This window comes from Oikopleura dioica, chromosome PAR (assembly GCF_907165135.1).
Source record: "Oikopleura dioica chromosome PAR, OKI2018_I68_1.0, whole genome shotgun sequence".
In the NCBI taxonomy this organism is placed as follows: domain Eukaryota; kingdom Metazoa; phylum Chordata; class Appendicularia; order Copelata; family Oikopleuridae; genus Oikopleura; species Oikopleura dioica.
Window position 1 is genome coordinate 2294936 of NC_137293.1, and position 21822 is coordinate 2316757.

General features: G+C 39.7%; 8 protein-coding genes and 1 long non-coding RNA gene across 10 annotated transcripts; 7 read left to right on the forward strand and 2 right to left on the reverse strand.

Moving 5' to 3' along the window:
- The first annotated feature begins 18 nt into the window (after positions 1 to 18).
- Positions 19 to 1636, forward strand: LOC145705666 (putative splicing factor, arginine/serine-rich 7). The gene is made up of 8 exons (XM_081783149.1): positions 19 to 155; positions 196 to 329; positions 371 to 495; positions 538 to 714; positions 757 to 840; positions 882 to 1029; positions 1072 to 1337; positions 1380 to 1636. Exons 1-8 carry the CDS (start codon positions 28 to 30, stop codon positions 1545 to 1547), a joined length of 1230 nt encoding a protein of 409 aa, XP_081639275.1. The 5' UTR covers positions 19 to 27; the 3' UTR covers positions 1548 to 1636.
- A 1508-nt stretch (positions 1637 to 3144) lies between these two features.
- LOC145704508 (uncharacterized) lies at positions 3145 to 4057 on the forward strand. The gene is made up of 2 exons (XM_081781960.1): positions 3145 to 3853; positions 3904 to 4057. The coding sequence occupies exons 1-2, from the start codon at positions 3145 to 3147 to the stop codon at positions 4038 to 4040; spliced, it is 846 nt and encodes a 281-aa protein (XP_081638086.1). The 3' UTR covers positions 4041 to 4057.
- A 1593-nt stretch (positions 4058 to 5650) lies between these two features.
- Positions 5651 to 6683, forward strand: LOC145704700 (calcium-dependent protein kinase 5-like). Of its 2 annotated transcripts, none has more exons than XM_081782170.1 (3): positions 5651 to 5784; positions 6013 to 6068; positions 6115 to 6683. In XM_081782170.1, the coding sequence occupies exons 1-3, from the start codon at positions 5764 to 5766 to the stop codon at positions 6269 to 6271; spliced, it is 234 nt and encodes a 77-aa protein (XP_081638296.1). In that variant the 5' UTR covers positions 5651 to 5763; the 3' UTR covers positions 6272 to 6683. The 2 variants fall into 2 exon arrangements, with proteins under 2 accessions (XP_081638296.1, XP_081638295.1); XM_081782169.1 differs by having other exon boundaries at positions 5717 to 5793.
- A 648-nt stretch (positions 6684 to 7331) lies between these two features.
- On the forward strand, positions 7332 to 8056 carry LOC145703581 (U6 snRNA-associated Sm-like protein LSm7). Its single transcript, XM_081780960.1, has 3 exons — positions 7332 to 7504; positions 7704 to 7801; positions 7921 to 8056. Exons 1-3 carry the CDS (start codon positions 7377 to 7379, stop codon positions 8007 to 8009), a joined length of 315 nt encoding a protein of 104 aa, XP_081637086.1. The 5' UTR covers positions 7332 to 7376; the 3' UTR covers positions 8010 to 8056.
- A 38-nt stretch (positions 8057 to 8094) lies between these two features.
- Positions 8095 to 11224, forward strand: LOC145704402 (phosphatidylinositol 3,4,5-trisphosphate 3-phosphatase and dual-specificity protein phosphatase PTEN-like). Its single transcript, XM_081781850.1, has 8 exons — positions 8095 to 8261; positions 8382 to 8569; positions 8614 to 8706; positions 8750 to 8871; positions 9053 to 9202; positions 9252 to 9330; positions 9371 to 9435; positions 9480 to 11224. Exons 1-8 carry the CDS (start codon positions 8227 to 8229, stop codon positions 9762 to 9764), a joined length of 1017 nt encoding a protein of 338 aa, XP_081637976.1. The 5' UTR covers positions 8095 to 8226; the 3' UTR covers positions 9765 to 11224.
- A 65-nt stretch (positions 11225 to 11289) lies between these two features.
- Positions 11290 to 12596, reverse strand: LOC145703397 (uncharacterized). Its single transcript, XM_081780755.1, has 4 exons — positions 12438 to 12596; positions 12166 to 12398; positions 11598 to 12122; positions 11290 to 11549 (listed from the first exon to the last, which is right to left on the reverse strand). The coding sequence occupies exons 1-4, from the start codon at positions 12587 to 12589 to the stop codon at positions 11296 to 11298; spliced, it is 1164 nt and encodes a 387-aa protein (XP_081636881.1). The 5' UTR covers positions 12590 to 12596; the 3' UTR covers positions 11290 to 11295.
- A 166-nt stretch (positions 12597 to 12762) lies between these two features.
- Positions 12763 to 14458, reverse strand: LOC145701162 (trypsin delta-like). Its single transcript, XM_081778390.1, has 3 exons — positions 14341 to 14458; positions 13265 to 14122; positions 12763 to 13220 (listed from the first exon to the last, which is right to left on the reverse strand). The coding sequence occupies exons 2-3, from the start codon at positions 13815 to 13817 to the stop codon at positions 12763 to 12765; spliced, it is 1011 nt and encodes a 336-aa protein (XP_081634516.1). The 5' UTR covers positions 13818 to 14122; positions 14341 to 14458.
- A 1047-nt stretch (positions 14459 to 15505) lies between these two features.
- LOC145703633 (uncharacterized) lies at positions 15506 to 16744 on the forward strand. The gene is made up of 4 exons (XM_081781016.1): positions 15506 to 15653; positions 15753 to 16036; positions 16082 to 16398; positions 16466 to 16744. Exons 3-4 carry the CDS (start codon positions 16193 to 16195, stop codon positions 16671 to 16673), a joined length of 414 nt encoding a protein of 137 aa, XP_081637142.1. The 5' UTR covers positions 15506 to 15653; positions 15753 to 16036; positions 16082 to 16192; the 3' UTR covers positions 16674 to 16744.
- A 4227-nt stretch (positions 16745 to 20971) lies between these two features.
- LOC145705965 (uncharacterized) lies at positions 20972 to 21318 on the forward strand. Its single transcript, XR_014134644.1, has 3 exons — positions 20972 to 21046; positions 21122 to 21143; positions 21196 to 21318. It is a non-coding gene; the product is annotated as an uncharacterized LOC145705965 (long non-coding RNA).
- Positions 21319 to 21822: the final 504 nt, after the last annotated feature.

The following is a 21822-nucleotide window of genomic DNA, read 5'->3' on the forward strand; positions in this document are numbered from 1 at the left end:
TTTTATCAATAACTTCAGGCAGCTCGGATGGGGTCGCCAAACGACAGTTATGTGGTGAAAATTGCGAATTTAGCAATCACCACAAAAGAAGATGATATCCGTCACATGTTTGGATATATCGGTCGCCTGGAGGACTGCCAGATGTATCCTAGAAAGTAAGTGAAGTCTTCATTGATTGCAGCTTTGATTTTCTAGTGTTTCATTGATGCCAGTCCCGTCCAAAGTCGCTTTTGTCAAGTATAGACATAAACGGGACGCAGCTGTGGCGCTTCATTTAACAAATTCAATCTTGGTCGACAAGTGTATTCAAGTTATTCCCTGGAGAAATGGTATGACTGCCAAGATTTCTTGATTTAAAAAAATTGTCTAGATGAAATGCCATCAGAAGCCGTAGCGCTCCAGCAACTTTTCCCTGGAAAAGGATACGGGCAGAATGCGCAAAACAAACCGACCCTCGAAATTTTGCTGAAAAACGAAGGCTTCGAAGCTGCTCCTGTAAGTATTTTGCCGTTTTCCCTTTCTCATCTTTGTTGCTAGACTATTCCGCCATCAGTGGACATCGAGATTCGTGAGCAAATTCAACGAACAATCCATATTCGCGGACTTGACCCTTCCAAGACTACCAATGCTGCCCTTTTGGAGTTCTTTGAAAAATGTGGAGAAGTGAAGTACTGTACGCTCGCTGGGGAAGGTGATTTTGCTGAAGAATGCGATGTAGGCCTCATCTCTTCTCTACGAAATTTGAAATTATTTTAGGGTTACGTTGAGTTCTCTGAAATCACAAGTATTATCAACGCGCTCAAACTTGAAGACAAAACAATCAATGAAAAACCATTCACGGTGCGCCTCTTTCACCAAATTGTAGTTAAATCTTGTTTCAGGTGGAAATGTCTAGATGTGCAATTTTGAAGAGCGCTGTGAAGCCGAAAATGCCCGCTGATGCGGCTATTGAAATCGCTGACGCCTTAAAAGCGGCCAAAGATGGACGGCTTCCAAGTGGTTTCTTCGGAGAAGCAACTGGCAATCTCGGTAAACAAAGAGCAATATTGACCACTTCTAGCTGCTTTTTAGATCCCGAGGAGCAAGAGGCTCTTGATGCGAAGAAAAAAGAGCGTCGGGATAAAGAAAGAAAAGAACGAAAACGATCTCGAAGTAGAAAACGCTCCCGTAGTCGAAAGAGATCTCGAAGCAGAAAGCGTTCCCGAAGCCGCAAGCGTTCCAGAAGTCGAAAGAGATCCAGAAGTCGAAAGCGATCCAGAAGTCGAGATAGAAAACGACGATCACGAGACCGATCCCGCGAGAGATCGAAAAAGTCGAAACGCTCCAAGAGATCAAGAGTTAGTTTCTACTTCAGTTTCTTTTTCTAGCTCTATTTTTAGTCGAAGGAAAGAAAACGCGATTCAAGGGAACGATCAAAATCCAAAGAGAACGAAACACGAAGAGAAAAATCGAAGTCGAAATCGAGAGACCGAGAAATCAAGGAGGAAAAACCTGATTCACCCGCTCGCGAAAAAACTCCTGAGAAACAAGAGACGATGGAAGCTTGAGAAGCTAAAATTAGCTTATTAGAGATAATTCTTTAGGCACTGTCTTATCACCGCCACTTTCACATCGTAATAAATGTCGAAAACCATCATCCCTTATTTATGGAAAAACAATCATGAAATGGTTGTTTTTGTTTCCTTTGGCGAGTTATTTCAAATAACTTATTTGCAGAGCATCGCTAACGAAGATGTTTATGTATCGCACATTTCTCTTATTGCAGGCATAGGAAATAACAACCAAACCGTTTATCGAGAGGAAATGAAATTCAGGCTTCTTTTTATCCTTTGGTTTTGCGATGGGAGCAATGCCTACGACAGGAGCAAAGATAATGAGGGCTCGGCTGATAATGGTGTTTTTATGAATGAGTACATCGTAACTGCGACCGACCTAGGAATGGAACTATTTGGAAGCATATTTTGAATATAATTTAAGGGTAATGGTATACATCGGCGCGGCGCCGCTCGCTCGATCTGCGCTCCGCAAGAACCTATTTCTCACGAAGCCATAAAATCTGAACGGATCGAGATTTTTTCGAGATTTAAACAGATTCGGAATCCTCAAAGTCTCTTCTATAAACTGATCGAAAATTAAAAAAATTTTCAAAGAGGAACAATGTGAAAAGTGCCAGTTTCCTTCAAATGACATTTTCTCCATCATTTCTCATCCAAATTTTTTTAAAATTAGACTGTCTTGTAGAGAATCGTCAGCTCTACAATTCCTGTGTTTCGGATTTTTCATTTGGGCTTTCAAAAATTATGTGCGCTCTTTTGAAAAGAGAGTTATTCTCGCCCGCGCCTCTCCGCTTCCTATTTCTCGCGGCGCGCTCCCGCTGCGCTCTTTACAAATTGCGATGTAAAATTAATGAAAGCTTAAAACAAAAATCTGAAACACAGGAATTGTAGAGCTGACGATTCTCTACAAGACAGTCTAATTTTAAAAAATTTGGATGAGAAATGATGGAGAAAATGTCATTTGAAGGAAACTGGCACTTTTCACATTGTTCCTCTTTGAAAATTGTTTTAATTTTCGATCAGTTTATAGAAGAGACTTTGAGGATTCCGAATCTGTTAAAATCTCGTAAAAATCTCGATCCGTTCATATTTTACGGCCTCGTGAGAAATAGTTTCTTGTGGAGCGCGGATCGAGCCTGCGGCGCCGCGCCGATGTATACCATTACCCTTAACCTGATTTTGAGAAATAATTTATTTCAAATAAGTAATCTATTATAATGCAATTTGCCTTTTTAGTTCAAAATCCCAACTTCGAGTACAGAACACTTATGATGTTCCATTACAGACTACGACGACGATTGTTCTTTCAACATTGCCCTTCAAAATGAGTATAAAAAAGCGTTCTGCGACCCCTTTGCCTCTTTTTGTTTTGCTAAATTTCCATTCAAATACTTGGAGGGACAATGCCAGGAGGAGAAAACACAACAAAATGATCCTATAACAATATTATTCGAGTCAGAATCAGAAGAAGAGGAGGAAATCAAGGAAATTTTTGATAAATTTAATGATTCATAAACGTTTAGAACTCGATAATCGTTATCCTTGATACTGTTTAAGATCTTGCTATAATATCAAATTTAAATAGAAAATGATCGAAGAAAGTTTCGAGGATGCTCGTGAGAATAACGAGATTGACAAGCGAATTCGAGAGAAGCTTGTGATAAAAATTGAAACATTTAACTATGTTCCCGTTGATTCGACAACAACCTCGACCAGTTCTACTACTTCCACTACTACAATAACTACAACTACTACTACCACTGCTTCTACTTCTACTACTACTTCTTCGACTACTTCCACTACTTCTACTACTTCTACTATTACTTCGACTACTACTTCTTCTACTACTGCTTCGACTACTACTTCGACAACTACTACAAAAACAACAACAACATCAACAACGACTACAACTACTACTTCATCTACGTCTACAATCATAAGTTCGACTACTAGTTCTACTTCTATAATAACCTCCACTTCAACAACTTCAACGACACTTTCAACGACATCTTTGACCACGAGTTCAACTTCCAAAATAACAGAATCAACAACTTCCACCACCTCAAGTACAGAATCGACAATAACTACAGACAAAACAACAATTTCTACAGAAAACCCAACTGAAATAACAACTACAACAAGATCAGCTTCCAATCCAGAAGACGATTCTCTTTCCATCATTGAAATCATCCTCCTTGCGATATTCAGCTTTGTCGCTTTTACGGCAGTTGTCTTGCCTCCCCTGACTTGCTTTTCAAAGAAGAATTTAGCTCAGTTTGCAACTTTTTATTTTACTGGTATTTTAATAGAACAATTTGTTATTGGTTTCAAACATAACATATTTTAGTTTTGATTGCCGTCGCTCTGACTGGGACACAACTTGGATTCTATGTTACTGATAAATTCGATGATAACACATTTTACGGATCTTTTGGTCTCACGATTTTCTTTGCAATCTCATCCTCTATCGCAGTCATGAAATAAAGACCTTGAGCACTAAATATTTTTATTTTTGAAGATACGGATTCAGACTAGAATTTCTTTGCTTGTCATTGTTGATGAATGCAAATAACGCTGAGTCTGAAATTCAAATGACTAAGCAAATTTCGAAGGAATAATACATACTCGGCAAAATTTTTCTGGACATAGAACTCGTCATTGAAAACGTAGTAAGAAATCCCACTGACAAAAGAAGGCTCGCCTCTACACCAGTGGAAGCCTTGTTCTTCTGCATCAAAACTTCTCGCATCAGCAGCGACAAATCTTCCGTGAGCGAATAAAAGATCCCGATCGAGATGGTATTCTACAATGTACGATTTTCCTTTTTCATGAAAATCCCAAAGATGGTAATTTTTCAGAAAGGTGTAGTTCAAATTAAGAATATCGCAGGTAACATCGTTATTATGGTGAATTATCACTCGTCCTTCCGAATCGTAAACTTGATTTTTACAGACATACTACGGTAAAAGCAACAATTTGAATGAAAGTAAATGCTCACCTCATAATTCAACGCCTTGCTGAAAAGCCAAGAAAGATAGACGCAGTCTTTTCCGCTATCTGAAAATGCAACTTGAACGGATTTCTTCTTCTTTTCAGAGACTTCTTCCTTGATCTCAATTGGTATTCCAGAGTTGTTGGCCAAATTGTTAACATCGGTTGAAAGCCAAAAATTTTTTTGCTTGTATTTATAAAGAAAACTTTCATTTTTATAAGAAAATTTTGTCCAAGGAAGTGTGGCATTCAACCTTTTGCATTTTTCTTGAGCTTCTTCTTGGAATGACCATTCACGAAAAATTGAAGCATTGAAAACTCAAATCAAACGTTTTGTTTAAAAATGTATCGAGAAAATTACCTTTGCCTTCGATCAGGGTTCGAAATTGGGCGAAAAAATCGGTAGGCTAGGCTTGGGTAGGCAAAGCGAATTTTTAAAAAGCTAGGCGAAATTCGCCTAGCCTAGCCTACCTTTTCAGGCTTATTCGCTTAGGCGATTTCGAACCATGCCTTCGATTATCACCTCGGTTTTTTCATACTCGGGGATCTGGATTTCAATGTGCTGTCTAATCAAAGGTCTGCTCGTCGGCACAGTATAGTCTATACTTTCTCCCTCATCTCTCTGTTCTTCTAGCAACATTGTTGTTAGATAATAGGCAGCCGCCGATCTGAAAATGATGAAAAAGTAAAAAAAGAAATAATTACATAAGTGCTAGAACGCCGAGAAGGCCGATTAGCTTTGAAAATTTGCTGCCAAAAATCATCATTTTTTTTAATTCTAGCAATGTTGCCTGAAACAATGAGCATATAAAATTGAAAAGAGAGAATTTGATGATTGAGTTCCTCTCAGGCGTAAATATGTTTAAATGTTTATTGATTTATTTGACGAGAAATACTGAGAGCCTTTCGTGAAGAATTTTAAAATTGGCCAAATATAATCAGCATCTCTTGAGAATCGATTCAACCCAAAATTCAAACAGCGATATTTTATGCTTGAAAATGAATTTTGTTTGAATTGCACTGGAGCATTTCCTGAGCTATAAATCTCATTGATACAACGGCGGTAAATCTCAGCCGTTCTTTGAAAAGGGCGTCGGAATAATGGTTATGAAAAAGTAATAAAACGCCTTGAATCATTTTCTCGAGACACCTGCTCCAGAACACACTCAGAATTTTCGTCAGAATTTGAAGAGACGGATCTTTAAAAAGTCAAATAATGAAGGAGTCGGAGGTTCTCGTAAGTCAGGTTTAGCCGCGCTTCATAATTTTTTAAAATCGAAAAGCCGCTAGCGGCTTCGAGAAACGAAATTAAAAGCCGCGCTTTTTGCGGCTTTTACGTTCTACTGGGTTGAAGCCGCAGGCGGCTTTTCGATTATAAGAAATCAAAAAGCGCGGCTTTTTTATTTTTTTTTTTTCGAAACCGAAAGCGGCTTCTCGATTTTCTTGAATAAATATTGAATTTCAGGAAAAACAGTACAAATCCTTGGACGAAGATGGAAACGGTCAAGTCGACTTTGAAACGTAAAATCTCCTGTTGAAACAGTATTTTCTTCAATCTTTCGTATAGCTACCGTAGTTCAATCAGCATCACCCTGAACAAGCACTACAGTAAAATGTCCGAGAACCAAAAGGAAACGATCATCAAACAAGGCTTCAAAGATCTCGACGCCAACGGAGACGGAGTGATCACAAAGGAAGAGTTTGTCAATCGACTCAGGAAATGATCGGAAACAACAAAATCCGCCCCGTGAATTCAGGATTTACCGGGAAGGCATAAATCTCGAGGAAAGTGATAATATTTATATAGATCGATCATTTTTGCAGCTCTGTTCAAAAATGAAAAAAAACCTGTTCAATCAATAAACTTTAAAATCTGAATTTGCCCTCAAATTTGAAAGTTCAAACGGTCTTATCGCCTTCTGAGCAAATCCCAAAAGTGACGTGTTTTCCGCTGAAGTCAGAAGTCAGAGATTTTGAACTTTTCAAAATTGTGCGCTCGGGCGCATAGCGACCTGATGACTCATCCTTCGATTACTCCGCGCCCTGGCAGAGTAAGAGAAATTGAAAAATATGAAGCCTTCTCCGAAAATCCTCCGAAAATAGAAATCTGGCCGAAAAACTAAGAATATGAAATGTCTCAAATGAACATTTTTGCTACATTTGGTATCACGCATCATTTTTAAAAAAATACTGTAATCTTTACTGCGAGAAATTTAAGCATAACTTTCTAATAAGAATTATATATAAAATGAAATGATTATATAACATCCTATTTCAGATAAATCTAATCTTGAAGCCCTGGGAAATTGCGTTTTGCATTTTCTATTTTCGCGATAATGACGATTTGACATTGCCTTGAATTGATTCGAATCGTTATCGTTTCTTGATACAGTCACACAATCAAGCAACCAGCTCATAAAAAGAAAAAAAAGAAAGAATGAAAAGAGAAAATCGAGAGAACAGAACCTTCAGAAGATCTTGAAAATAAGCCGCGAGCGGCTTTTCAAGAATAATAATAAGAAAGACGCGGTTCGCGCGGCTTTAAGGTTTTTATTGATCGAAGCCGCAAGCGGCTTATCAAGCTTTTATTGATGTTTTATTTTCGATTTCTTTGTTGAAGAGTTAATTATTCCTTTATTCGCCCCCTCATTGTCAATTTTTCTTCCTGCTTCTTTCTTTCTGTAAATATTTAAACCGCATCTCGATGGAGCGAGATTTAACAATTACAGTAAATAAAACCATAGCCAGACAGCCCTTTATTTATTCAAACTTCACGATGTCTGACTGAAGTCGTTTTTTCTGACAGAATTTTAGTTAGAGAAAGTGAAAATGTCGGACGAGCGGAAGAATGACAAGTCGAAGAAGAAAGAATCGATTCTTGAGCTGAACAAATATCTGGACAAGGCGATCCGGGTCAAATTTCAAGGAGGACGAGAAGCCAGTGGCATTTTGAAAGGGTAAACTTACTGGCTTCTAAACCAACCGGTTCAATTTACTTTCTAACGTAATCTTGAATATGATAATCAGAATATCAGATATCAACATCAAATTATCTCTTACGTAAACCGTCATCCGGAACAATGTAATTTTATGCCTACATAAATATTATAATCAAACTAAAAGACCCTGTCAGACGAAAAAAACATATTTTTTCAGTTTTGATCAGCTTCTCAATTTGGTGATTGATTCGACTACTGAGCAGCTTCGAGATTTAGACGATCCCTATCGACCATCGACAGAGTCAAGAAATTTAGGTACTGAGCTTTGAGCCTTTGTAACGACAGATACTTCCATTTCAGCCGCTCATTTTGAATATTTTTCTGAAGAAATTAGATTTTTGAGTCATTTTTTTGCCAATTATCTCAATTTTCAGGACTTGTTGTTTGCCGTGGAACATCTGTTGTGCTGATTTCTCCCCAAGATGGAATGGAAGAAATCCCCAACCCGTTTATTCCCCAATGAATCGATCATCTTTCACAAGATACTGCAAAAGACTGCCACGAAAAACCATTAAGTTAGACAAACTAAAACCGTCGATTCTAGAATGAAAGAAAACGCGTGAATTGTTTGTACGCCACTACTGCAGAACTCGACAGTAAAAGTTTTGGCCAGTGTGGTGTAAAGCGTTTTTACTGCAAACAACAAAACGGGCAAACCCGGTTTTGCCCAAATCGATTTCATGATGAGGGAGTCCAATAGAAGAAGACGCAGAGGGTAAGTGCATCTTTCTCGCACTGAAATTTCTTGAAGTTCCTACCGAAGCCGTTTCACGGCTTTTCAGTTGCTCTAGCTCGAAGCCGCAAGCGGCTTCTCGATCTTAAATTGATGGTTTAGCTTTTCTGTGTATCTTCGCCAAATTGTCTCGGCAGTTCCGAAACGACGATGGTTCAATGAGGCTGGCTTCAATATCGACCTGACTCGATTTCCCGATAAGCGATTCGTCGTCATGGCCTGGCCAAGCGACTCGATAAGTTTCAAGGACCCCAAGCGATCCAAGCTTGTTCGAAATGACGCTGAAGAAGGTTGTTAAAACAACTAATGTAGCAGTGACTGACTTAAATTTCAGTAAAACATTGTTTGAGAGAATTCTTTCCAAAAGGATTCAAAATCTACAATCTTTGCTGCGAATCCCAGAGCTTCCGCGGCCAAGATTTAGATGGTAAGCTTCTTTCACCGATGAATGCATTAACCTCGATTTCAAGTTGCTCAATATGGATGGCTTGATCACGAACCACCACCATTTGGTCTCTTCGTTCGGCTGTTAGCTGATATCGATGAGTACCTGGAGCAGAATCCTGAAAATGGTGTCGCTATTCACTGCAAGGTACGGCTCTTGCGATAGGATCGGGAACCAGTGTGAGAACCTGACTCAGGGTTTTGAAGCGTGAATTGAAATGATTTGATGGTAATACTGGCGAAGCCGCTTCATAACCCTGACTCAGGTTGTATACACATCATCACCACACCCTTCCTGATGTTTAGCCCAACAATTAATCATTTCCTAGGCCGGAAAAGGTCGTACTGGCACGACAGCAGCAGCATATTTGCTAAAAGACCTAAATTCGGCGGACAGGGCGCTGGCAGAATTCGGCTCCCGTCGGTTCGGACGAGAAGATGATGGCGTCACCATCCCCAGTCAGAAGCGCTACGTCAAGGTTAGTCGCCATTTCCGCCCGATCAAAGAGACTTACGAGTCTGATTTAGTACTATGAAAAGTTCACCACTTCCGGCGAGAAATATCAGCCAGCGACGAATACCATTCGCGGGCTGAGAGTCACTCTAGGTGAGTTCTATTATTCTGCGTAAATCATAGCCTTTTTCAGCTGCGAATCTGACGAATGACTGCAAGGAGAAACTGAGCAAATCGCTCTTCAAGATCTCTGGAAGGGTAATTTTCAAAACCGCTGTCTTTTACTTACTTTGATTTCTTAGAAATACAGCACAGAAGAACGAGAGAAGCTGAAAAGCCTGGATATCGTGTTGAAGAGTGAAGTGAAGGGAATAGCAATCGACGAACGAACAGTTGAGCTCCCTCTCAACGATGTTGAGCTCTCAGGAGACTTCAAGCTGACGGTCGTCCAGAAGGAGAGTACTGCTGTCTTCAAGAGCGAGCGCACTATTTGCTCATTCTGGAACGAGTTTTTATTGATGAAATATGTGGTGTTCTCGCCTGTGGAGGCAGAAAATACTGGCCTAAATTGCCTCAATGACTCATGAAAACCCGAAAAAAGGTTGAATACAGCGTTCCACTCGGAGAAAGAAATCGTACTGAAATCGAGAGAGCTCGACTGGAACAAGAAAGAACGAGATTCGCGGGATCGAGTGGAGAGCATCGCCGTCCTCCTTGGCTGAGAAGAAATGACTCGCTGGAAAGAACGATCCTCCATTCTCAATTCTTAGGATGATTCCAACAAATACTAGAATTTCTAATATAGTGCACTTTTTAATTAAATTATTCTCCTGTTCAACAAAAATAATTGAGCCCGTTTCTTTTTCTCGATAACTTCGAAAAATTTGAAAAGAAGCGAGCTCTCTTCTTACTCATTCCTTTCGCGCTCAGGTTCAACCTTTTTCGAGTCCTCAAAAAAGGGATTCCTAAAGAAGCCCCCTAAATTTCGCTTTAGTGTGCACAAATATCGTATTTAAAATGAATGCATCAAGCTTCAGACAAATCTGCTAATGTAGATGAAAATGTAGTAGTCTTTTTAGAGAAAGCACAAATTGAATCAAATGACTTTTTTATGCGATGCGCACTAGAATGCGATAAAGGGGCAAATCTACTGATTCTAGCTTACAGTATTAATAGTCCATTGTTTTTTTTCAGGTACGGACTCTCTCTCTGTGATATATGCAGATTTTATCCATAGGATTTAATTTAGTTTCCAATTGAAAACTTGATCTTTCAATTTGATCTCTTTTTGTTTTGTTTTCTGGATTTACAGATTTCTTACTGATCATTCCCATGGTTGAAAATTGTATGTACTTACTATTCTTTTGATTTTTATTTAATCTCCCTGCTTATTTATTTGAAACGAGGAGAGGGCGCAGGTTTCGCCCTTTCTCAATTCTCATTCTCAGCATCAGTCAAACCTGAACTCTTCTTCTCCTGAATTCTAAGAATTCTCCTTTCTTCAAGTGAGGTCGCCTATCGTCTTTTTGCCCCACCTGAGGAAGAGGAGCCCGGTCATAAAACGCCTGCATAAGTCTACCCCACAGTCATTAGCTGTTTGCTCGGGAAACTGTGTAGAACTTGAGTCAGGGCCCTGAAAAATCTTAGATACAAGTTTCTGCACAGGCTTCGGAGACAAGCTTTGATGACTAGTGTATCCGAGTCTAATTATAGGCGAAAGAAAGTTCGCGTGTACCAAGTTACCTTCCGGTTTATGTTTCTTTTCTAAAAATTTCCGTGATAATAATAATTATTTTCGAATTTGATTTCTACTTATCGAAATCCTTCCGTTTTTTTTTCTGCACGGAGTGGCTTACTCTTGAGTTCAGTACTGCTCTAGTAAAACAACAGGTGTTTGATTCATTGTCCAATAATACTCATTCTTTATTTCTTTATTATTTCTTGTCCCTGTATATACCAACTGTAATACCCTCATATCTCACCATTGAAATATTCTGAATATTATATTCACCACACCTGAACATAACAACAAAATAAACTTCTTGAAAGAAAAAAACGAAGGGTCAGTTCTTTGCTTTTTAGCAAAATAATTGAAATTCAGATTAGCACTTTTTCACTTTATTGTTGACAGTATCCAACAGGGACTTCAAGGAAATGAGCATAGTACAGTTCCATTGGGCAGTCTTCTGGTTCCGTATCAAAGAGCGTTTCCGTCTCAAAAACGCCCCCTGTGAACGTCGTTTTCTCCAGCGAGCAGCAGCCAGAGTACCATGTGAAGCCGGATTGAATCGCTGATGTGACGTAGTTGGTTGTGTAGGAAGCTTCGTTGAGTTTTCCGATGTTTTCCCACTTGTTGTCCTTCAATCGGAGAACTATTTGAAAATATTTTTGAGAAGGATAAGCCTTTGAAAGTATCATACCTGGAGGCCTGCCACCAGCGTAGGTCTTTCCGGCAAGGATATAGACCGCTTCTTGATCCGCAGTCATCACTTGACTTCTGATGTATTGATACGGGGCTGTATCGAGATTAGGATTGAGATTTGGCCCGCTTCGCCAGCCATCATCGTTCATAAACTCCGTCTCGCTGTGGCAAGTATTGAAGATGTCCGCTCCACAGCCGCCAACGGTTACAAGCTCGTTCTTGAAGTTGACCATGTCTGCCCATTCGTGAGGATGCTGAGAGAAAGGAAGCTCCGTTTGAGCCTGTCCAGGCTGCCAAGTGAAGCAACCTTTGTGCTCCTGTTCATCACTGTTGAAGCACAGAGCGACTGATTCTTTATACTGAGCACACGATCCGAAAACACCGTCTGTGTGTGGAATGCTGAGAATTTCATTCTGGACTACGATTTCGCAGTTTTCAATCTTTGCGACTTGGCGCGTCCGATTATAACCGCCTAGGAAATAGGTTTCGCCGCGGAAAGTAATCGAGCAAGAATCTTCAAGATCTGAAAAAAGGATGAAAAGAGGAGTCTTAGGATGGAGATTTACCGACGAAGTTGTATTGGAAAAATCTAACTTCGGACTGATCGTTGAATTTGTTGATCACAAGCCCTTTATCTTGAAAAGTTTGCTTGTGGTTCAGCACTAGAATATCTGTATAAGAGCAGAACTCATTCGCAGAGCAGAAATCATCATCGCCGTTGCATCCATCAGGGCAGTTGATTCCACAAGGACAGGAATTGACGCAGTCCAAGTGTGTTGCCTGACATCGAGTCTCGCAGCTAAGAAATCAAAATAAGAATAAGAAATGTTTAACGCACGTGTAATCGTTTTCGCAATTTTGTTGGCAATCGAAAAGGGTACCCTCGCATGCAGAAACACAACGCTCTCCCAAGTTAAAATCTTGACATCTCTTATCTTGATTCGGTTTATCAGCAGAGACGGACAGCAAAGCAACTGAGAAAAGCTTCATTATTGGCGATGATTTCAGCAGTTGGGGGTACGTATATAGTCAAATACTTTTAGAAAGTCAAACATATGAGAATTTCTCACGGACTTTGGGGGTAACAAAGCACAATCTTCAACTGCAAAAAGAAGTCTTTATTGAATATTGAAAAAGTTGATTCAGTAAGTCATATTTTCAGCTCAAGAGTTTTCTGCGATGGTTTTTGTAATCCAGTCATCATAGTTGACAAATGAATAGATGCCAGGATACTTTTCCCATCCGCATCCCTCTCCCCAAGCAACGACGCCGACTTGAGTGGCTACATCATCAATGTTGCAAACGAGTGGTCCACCAGAATCACCCTGGCAGGAATCACTTCCGGGCATCATTAATTCCTCATTCAATTGGATAGAATCTTCATAGTCCCAAACATTATTGATTTCTGTTCCATCGGTCCAGCCGTCATAGTCTTCATCTGGGAGACCAGCACAAATATCGTATGTATCAATTTTGTACTTATACTTGGAATCAGGATAGTTAGATTTTTCATTGCAGTATTGTTGGGACATGATTGATACTCCGACGCTTTTGAACACCTTTGATGATGGACCTCCACTCCCAAAACCTCCAAAACCTCCGACCCAACATGCCATACCGTCTGAAATTAATATTTTAGGCTTCCTATCTTCCTTTTAAACTTACGCTTGGGATAGTCCTTCGCAAGGCAGATTTCTCGGGTAACTCCGTTGCCTTCTTCATGAATACTCTTGTCGAATTTGATCAAGCAAATGTCAGCCTTTTCTGGTCCGCTTGTATAGTTCGGATGGTTGAAGAAACTCGATTTTCTTGCGTCAAGCCAAAACTCGCCTTTATTGAATTTTGTTCGGTCAGGGTCATTAAAAGCAGCCTCAACTCTGTTGACCTGAAGACCAGTTTTTTCATCGACACTTGCACAGCAGTGAGAAGCAGTCAAGACCCAATTTTCCCGAATGATTGAGCCGCCACAATGAAATGAACTGTCATCTGGGTAGGAGAAGTGAAGTCGAGCAAACCAGGGCCAACGTGTGTGATCAGCTTGGGTACCGCCAACGATTCGAGCAGATGCAGATGACCCGCTGCTGCAAGTTTTCAGTCCTTTTTTTATCTCATGCGTTCTTTCTTCGAACTCATTTGAGAAGGGGCAGTCTGATCGGCTCCTTGTTGCGTCACAGGGAACTTGCTGTCGAAAGTCCGCTACGTCAGCATCGTTGATCATTTTTCCAAGTTTAGGCGCATTCCAGCCGCAAACAAAATTATTGCTACGAGGGCAAGTGCAAGTAGCGCCGATCGCATGAAATCCCTCACCGCTTGGATCGTGAACGATGTCGAGACTTTGGTCCTTCGAGGTGTACAAGCACTTCTTCTTTCCTGACGCGCTGAAATGGCAATTGATGTTGATGCCTTGTCGCGGAGAGGCTAAATCGGGGCAGGTTTCGCAGTGGCCAAGCGTGCGCTTCCAGAAGAACTGGCTGAGATTTTTTAATCCGCATATTGTTCTTCGTCATCCGATGGCAACGTAACCTAAATCGTCAATAATTAGACTTGAATCAAATTTCAAACAATCAAAAAAACGCTAAATTTTCTTACTGCAATTACATTTTTGAAGGTTCAGGTTCGGTTGGGAAAGAGACTCAGGTTGATTATTGATCATTAAAAAACGCGGCATTTGCTGAGCAATTTACATCAACAAGGGACGTTCTATTTTATTACCGAAACTGCTTTGCGGAAAGCCATATTACCTTGATTACAGACAAGAGTGCAAGTCGACCGATTGCAGACGATTTCACCATTTTCAGGAGCGGTCAACGCTGGGCACTTTTCGTAAAAAGCAGCGAAGATACTCGCAAAGAAGCTCACAAATACCTATAAATTTTAAGCGAATAATATTTTCAAAAAATCTTTACCCTCATCTCTGTATCGATATTTTTTGATTCCGCCAACGAAAGCGGTCGAATTTATACAGAAAAATTGACATTTCGATATTATGATTGAATCGAGATTCAGTAGCTTGGCGCTTCAGAACTAGCTTACAAAGGAAAAAACTGTGAATGCTTAAGGACCCCCCCGTCAGCTTTTTTTGAAAATTCAAATTTCGGACTTTTTAAATTTTGACCCCGGAAATGGATTCTACGGGTCAAAAAACGATTTTGAGGCGTCATTTTTTGGGGGTCTATCTGGACTCCTTCACCCCCAAAATCGCATTTGAAAATTTGACTTTTCGTCGAAAATTGATGAATTTGCCCTAATTTTGGCAAAAATACTGAGTTTTCTTGGTCATAACTTCCCCTTATCAGTTTTTCTTAGCAAGTTTAACTTTAGGACGTATTAAGAACAAAAAATATGGGGTTTATCGAAATTTCCATTTTTCGGAGGAAAAAGCTGACGGGGGGGTCCTTAATGCTTTCGATGACCTTCAACAGTCTCTAAACAAGAATTTCGTTGTATCAAAATTCGAAGTTCAATGCTTTTTCATACATTAAAACTCACGTTCTTCCCCGTTTTCAAAAGAAAAAGAACAAGCCCGGAGTCCATTAATATTTCATTCGACTTCTTATCATCAAATAAAATGATATATTATGATTTAGGAAGTAACAGAATTTTTTCGAAATGAATCGCGATTTCAGCAGACGAATCTCACCAAGTCGTAAATATTCGTACCTGGAAACGCCTGCGGCCAAGCGCAAGAATGAACACCGCTTTTTATCAGTTTTGACATTTTGAGAAAACAGGAGAAATCAGTACACCGAGATGAAATTATGACAAAGAGAATGGACAGCCGCTTCAAAGTATTTATTCTTTTGGTGCTGCTTGGAATCATAGAGAAGGATTTTTAATTATTAAAAGCCCGTAAATTAATTATTTTATTTTAACCAAGTATTTTTGGTAGTATATCAAAAATAGCAATTATAATATCAGATGCATTTTTAAATCCTGTAAGAAGCGATCTTCAATAATTATTATCCGCGTAAAAATGCAGTACCAGGGAAGATTAAGCCGAAAGTCAAAATTGGAAGTTACAAAGATGAAGATATTGAAGTTAAAGTTCGCAAAGGTAAGGCCTTTTCATCACAAGAGAATCAGGACTATCATGAATGAAAAAAAAAACAAACAAAATTCATCAATTTTCTTCAATTATAAGCGTTTAATTAAGGCTACAAGTGGGTTGATCAGCTTCCAAATTTCTGGCTAAAGGATCGACCATGGCATGTTGGTTTCACCGGAACGTCTTGCCCAAAAACCGACTTTTTGGTTCTCATCGAAACTGCCCCTAAGAATCTCGCCTACCGTATCGTTCTTCGACAATATTTCAAAGAACTCAAAGAACAGGGGATTAAATTTGAGCACAGATTCATTTTCGGAAGAGCAAATGATGATATCAACGTTGAATTGAGAAACAACGATGATGTTGTTTTTGGCGAATTTACCGACAGCTATGTAAGAATTCAAAGCTCAATGGACTTTTTGTTTATCTTTTTGTAGGCAAATCTTCCGCTGAAAACAAAAGTTGCTTACGAATATCTTCAATCTTGCCCCTCGACCCCCAAATTTTTCCTCGTCCACGACGATGATACTTGGATAAATCTTCCGCTCATGGCTAAACGAATGAGCGAAAAAGACGGAGACAATCGTATCTTTGGAAGAGTCAGAAAAGGCGAGCCAAGGGGACCTTGGGCAATTGAAAAAGATCTTGCCACTAATAAAACGATTTGGGCACCGGATTATTGGCCGATGTGGGTTGCCGGGCCATGTACTTTTATGACGGGCAATACCGGTATCCTGATTGCAGAGACAGCCGAGTAAGTTTTTTTAAATTGATGAATTAGGTTATTTATCTTTCACTTTTTTTATTGATCAATTTTCTAGCAATACGAACTGGGTAGAGTCCATTCCTCCCGAAGACGTGTTTTTCACCGGAATCGTTCGCCTCAAAGCCGGACTCCCAAATCCATACGAAGTCGAAGATTTCAATCCCGAGCCCACTTACTGTATTCACTTCAAAAACGATCTTACTAAATTGAAGAAAAAGACGGGCTACAGCAGTCAAAAGCACATCAAATATGTCCGGACATGATTTGTCATCGGAAAATTAGATTCAAATTCTCGCAAGTGTAATATTTATCTTCTCTGCCAATAAACTACAAGCTAAACGGGAGTAAAGGAACCTAACTTATGGTAACGAAGATGGTCGGCCTGGAAGATAATTAACTCCAGGACAAGACATACTATCAAGTCTCAAATGAGTTTCCAAGAATCTTTTAATAAATGAAAAAAGAGTAGTAGTGTGGCAGATTCCAGGTTCATTACTGTAAGAGGATTTGTCACAATTGTGAATAATATCGCATAAACTGTCATAAAAAAGTTTAAAATGATGCATCAATGATGTGGCATCATCATCTCTCCGGAATCGAACTCGAAAATCAAAGCTGAAAATGAAATTTTTTTCTCTCATTTTTCTAACAACTTGTTGCGCCGGCTATATAACCTCCCTTTCTTCATGGATAAATTTGAATTTGGCTGATAAAATCTACATTCTCCATCGATATGGGATCAGATGTGAGCTGGGTAAAAATGAAAGCGTTTTTCAGGAGGTAAATTTATCCTCATAAAATATTGAAAAATGGGTTCCAGAAGAAAATCCCGGGGAATCAAGAGCTGAAGCACTCGATAGAATCGCAGAAGAATGCTTTGAATCGCCGCTTTTCCTTGTTTTCAGTAAAAAGTAAAAAAGAAAATCGAAAGTTCATATTTTGATTTTATCGTTTTTATTATAAAAGAGAAGATAAGTTATTCAAATTGTACAGGGTTAAATTTCATCAAAAACCGAAAGGTCTGCTTTAGGCTTGTGGGTAGATTCTGTTGAGATGGTCCTGGAGAATGGAGTTCCATCTGTTCATTCTGTTGACCTGGTACTGGTAGTTCTTCTGGCCGGAGCAGGCGGCCATGTATCGCTGGGCCCACTTTCGGTAGCCAGTGGTGATCTGCCTGATGCCGATTCGGGGGTCAGTTCGATCGTAGCGCAGCTCGTCCTCTTCCTCTGGCTCTGGGCCGCCATGTGGCAAGGAAGGGTCGTAGAAGCCGCATCGCTGCTCGCCGCGGAGGAAGTTCTTCTCCATTCGACCAGCGTTGGTGGCGAATTTGGCGATCCACCTTTCTTGCGAGGCGAGTCCGGCGAACCATTGGGTCAGGATCTCTTCCGAAAACTGAGTGAGCCGGTTGAGTCGCTGCAGTGGGTGGCGAGGAGGAACCTTGCGGCCCTCTTCTTCCTGAGCAGCGGCAAGGCCGAAGAAAAAGAGCGAAGTCGAGAATTTCATCGTTTTTCAAAAAGGTGACTCAAGTTTTCTTTCGAAGATGTTTTGTCGAACTATTATCTAGTATCGAGTAGTGATGATTTCTTCGCCGAGTTTGCGCGCTTTTATACGCGGCGGAGGTGGCGGTGCTGCGCCAGAATCTGGCACCAAGTACCAGTAGCGCCTCCACCATCATCGTTTTCAATCATTGTCGTAAAATTGGAGAACCACCGAATTTGATTAAAAGATACAAACGTATATTCTTGATAAATTATCAATTATGTTCATTCAAAAATTAATTCAATTGAAGTTCATCACAGTCAGGTCTTGCAATGACGCGGTTTTTTTTTTCGGGATTTTCTCAAAAAAGCACACAATTGCAGGTCGCGCACTTGCAAGCCCTGACTGTACTTTTGACTTCACTTTTATCTTCATTTCTGCTCTTCATTGTTACTCTTATGCAATCTTTGTGGTCCAGCGTTAGAGTAATTGAACCTCGACGGAATGGTAATGTAGTCCATTAAAGTTGCTTGACCTGCCCAAGAACTCTATTTCTAACGCAGTTTATGCGAAAGGAACGTTGAAAATATTGAACGCGCGTTGGAACCCTTTTAAGACTCTATTGCTGGTTTTGCAAGATTTGATCATACAAGTCAATTATACAGTGTTTTTTTATTTTCTTTCAGTTAAAATAAATAATGAATGGTGGGAAGGGTTTTGGTAGACTATTCTGAATAGTCTATTTGGTTTGAGGGTATGGTACTCGCACAGGGAAAAGTCTCGAATTCTTTTAATGGAAAGTATTTTTAATTCTGAATGACGATCGAGACATACTAATCGTCGATCTACAAGCTTCATTTTATGCTTTTGTTCTTCTAGTATTTAGTCTCTTGAGTCAAATTTTATAATTGACAGAGGCCTTGCTTGAGCGACGGCCTGCAGATACAGTCTCTTCATTTTATTTTCATTTTCTTTTTTAACTACAAGTCCTTACATTTTCAAAAAATTACAGCCGTCACGGATGTTTTTTAAACAAAGAAGGCCTTCGTTAAGACCTATTGTCAGCAGGGCTTTTGCAAACAAGGCATATTTCAATTCAAATCATCTTATCCAGCATTGGCGATAAAATAATAGTTTGGAATAAGAAAATCTAAATGTTTCGTAAATAAATTTCAAAAAATTAAACAGACCTCAAAGTACGTCAAAGCAAACTGCCACCATGAATCCGACCGACTAAATCTCGCAAGTTGACGTTTTAAAAATTCGCCTTATTCACTAGCTGTGTAAGTAGGAAAGCCACAAGGGCGAACTTATGGAATTTTTAAGCCCTTGGCCGCAATATTCGGCTTACGTTTACCTCGGCAGGGTAATTTTCCTAGTCCAGAAAACGCGCAGGGATTAGACCTATCCTCCTCGCCCCATCCCGGGAGTATTACCGGAACTTTGCGGAGCCACTGTCTGGCGGTTTTGTCGGCTTTGCCCGTCGGTTTTGAAGAAAGAACAATCTGTCTTCTGTCAACTCTCAAAATCAGAATAGAAAATAAATTGATTTGAAATGAAGGGTAATCGAAAAGAGAGCTTTTTAAACATTGACCAAAAATTCAGATTTCTACATTCCTTGGGGTTGGCCGGAAATTTTCCTATTCCTGGGAAGCGTTTCTTTCGTCAGTTTTATCTCGCTCTTTGCGTCAGCCTTGATTCTCTTCGAATTTCAGGTAAAATCTTCCATCTCTTTTCATCCAATATCAGTTAATAAGCGAAAACCGAAAAGCTAAATCAGGTAAGAAAAAGAACTAGAATTTCGAGTTGATCTAATAGCGACACCTGAGTGAGGGTTACAAATTGAGGCTAACAAGACTTAAAGATCATTTTATTAGGGGACTTTTGAGAGCCTATTTTCCTTGCGTAAAAATTAACTTTTTTTTCCTTTCGTTCAGGTTTCGCGCGTAATCAACTTCTACAAAGTGCTGCTCGGGCAACTTCCCTATTTTCACGATGAACTTCTAGATGGTGATTTGATATCATTCCGGGTAAGACTAATCCTTCATTTGATTAATAACTCGCCCGTTTACTGTTCAGACCGCTGAAACTTCAATTTCGACAGCTTCGGGCTTCGAGCAGAACCGCACTACTCCCGAAAAGGGTTAATTTTTATTCTCAGATTTTAATTGAATAAATTGATGTCCTTGTTCATTCAAGGTCATCTGACTTCCTTGTCGTATGGTTCATAGTCTACTGGTCATGAATCGTAATTATAGAAGCAGGCAAGCAAGTTAAAGCAAGCAAGGCTATGCAAGGCTAATTTTCTTCAACATAGTTTTTCATTATATTCTTGACAGTGACTTTTTTGTGGAAATTGAAAATTTCTCAATTTCTCCTAATCTTCTTTCGCACGTGCGCTAGAAAAACCACGAGGTGGATTCCTCAAATATCACTGTCGAGAAGAAAAACTTCGTATTTTTTACAAGAAATGGAGAGAACTCAAAAGCCCTTTTTAGAAAAAAGAAGAATCGCCAAGGTCATTCGTTTTTTTGTCCAATGTCATGGCAACTCTAGCTGTTCTGCCAATTCCAGAGCTTCTTTCCAAGTTTGAAGAGCTACTGTTAAAGATTCGACGTGATGCAAGTAAGAGAGCGATGAAAATATGAAAATAGCAGTTTAAAATTGGCGGACGGAGCAAACGGTTAACCGTGCGAGCGTGTCCTAGCGGCTACTTTCTAATCGCTTCCACGTTGATAGAGTTGACTCTAAAAAGTAATGATTTGCTCTTTTCAGGGAACTACTCTCTCTTCGCTTAGGTCAGCAAAAATCATGTTTCTTCGAGTGACTCTTCACTTTTTTTCATAAAAAGGCGCAACTGGGCGTATTCGAATAAGATCCGCAATTTCAACTTTTTTTTATCCCTTGATCCCTTTTTTTCTTGCTCTCAAATCGACTAGGCCTTAAACCAAATGTCATTGTTCTAAATTGAATCTGGATCTGGAGATTCTCAGCCAGAATTTCTTCTTTTTTTTCATCCAAATTGCACCTGGTTGTTTTAGTCTATAAAGGGCTTTTACTGTATTTTGATAAATTCGGGTTAAAATGAAAGTGCTGCTTTTTGCTAACTTAGCTTAAAAGAAACCACTTTGGGCCGCGACGACTAACCATGATGGAGGTAAGAACTCGCTTTCCTTTTGATTGTTTTTATGTTATCATATTAAAAAATAGCATTAAATATAATAATTTCTAGCCACTTATCAGCGTCGCGAGAGGTATGGAGCTCAACCCGTTTCACCTTTTTGGATAATTCAATTCTTTCTGTAGAAGACATTATGAAGGCGCGAATTTCTGCCACTTCAACAACGGAGAAGTCCATCGACCAGCTGCAGTGAATCCAGGAATTCGAGCTTGAGACATTTTTTGGCTGTCTAAAAATTTTAAACTAACAAGAGCGGCGTGGTTTTAAGTCGCTGCCCAGACTTGTTCAGTTTGACTGGATTAGGCTCAACTTAATTTTCCTTCCAAGGGTTTTTAGATCGTCTCTTTCTATATGAAATCAGTTAAAAATGAGACCTCCAAGAATACTCTATTCTAAAATGGGGACCCCTCATTTTATTGATAAATGTATGTTTTTTGACACGTGACTTATTTGAATTTATTATTTTTTCGAAATCTGTTGAAACGAAAAATTATTTTTCTTTTTCACGTTTTCCGATAAGGTGAGCCGCAGCGAATATTTGCCGCTAGAAGTGTCAAAAACCAGCATAAACACATTCACAGCTCCGAAAAAAGTAAAATCGTCGACTGGCTATTTTCTGAAGCGCTATCTTCGGCCCCGCGACAACCAATTATTCTAGCTCGTTTTCTGTAAAATCGACAACAATACGGAACTAATAAATTATCGCTTCTGTCAGCGGAAACTCTACCTTTCGAGTGGCGAACATTGTCCCG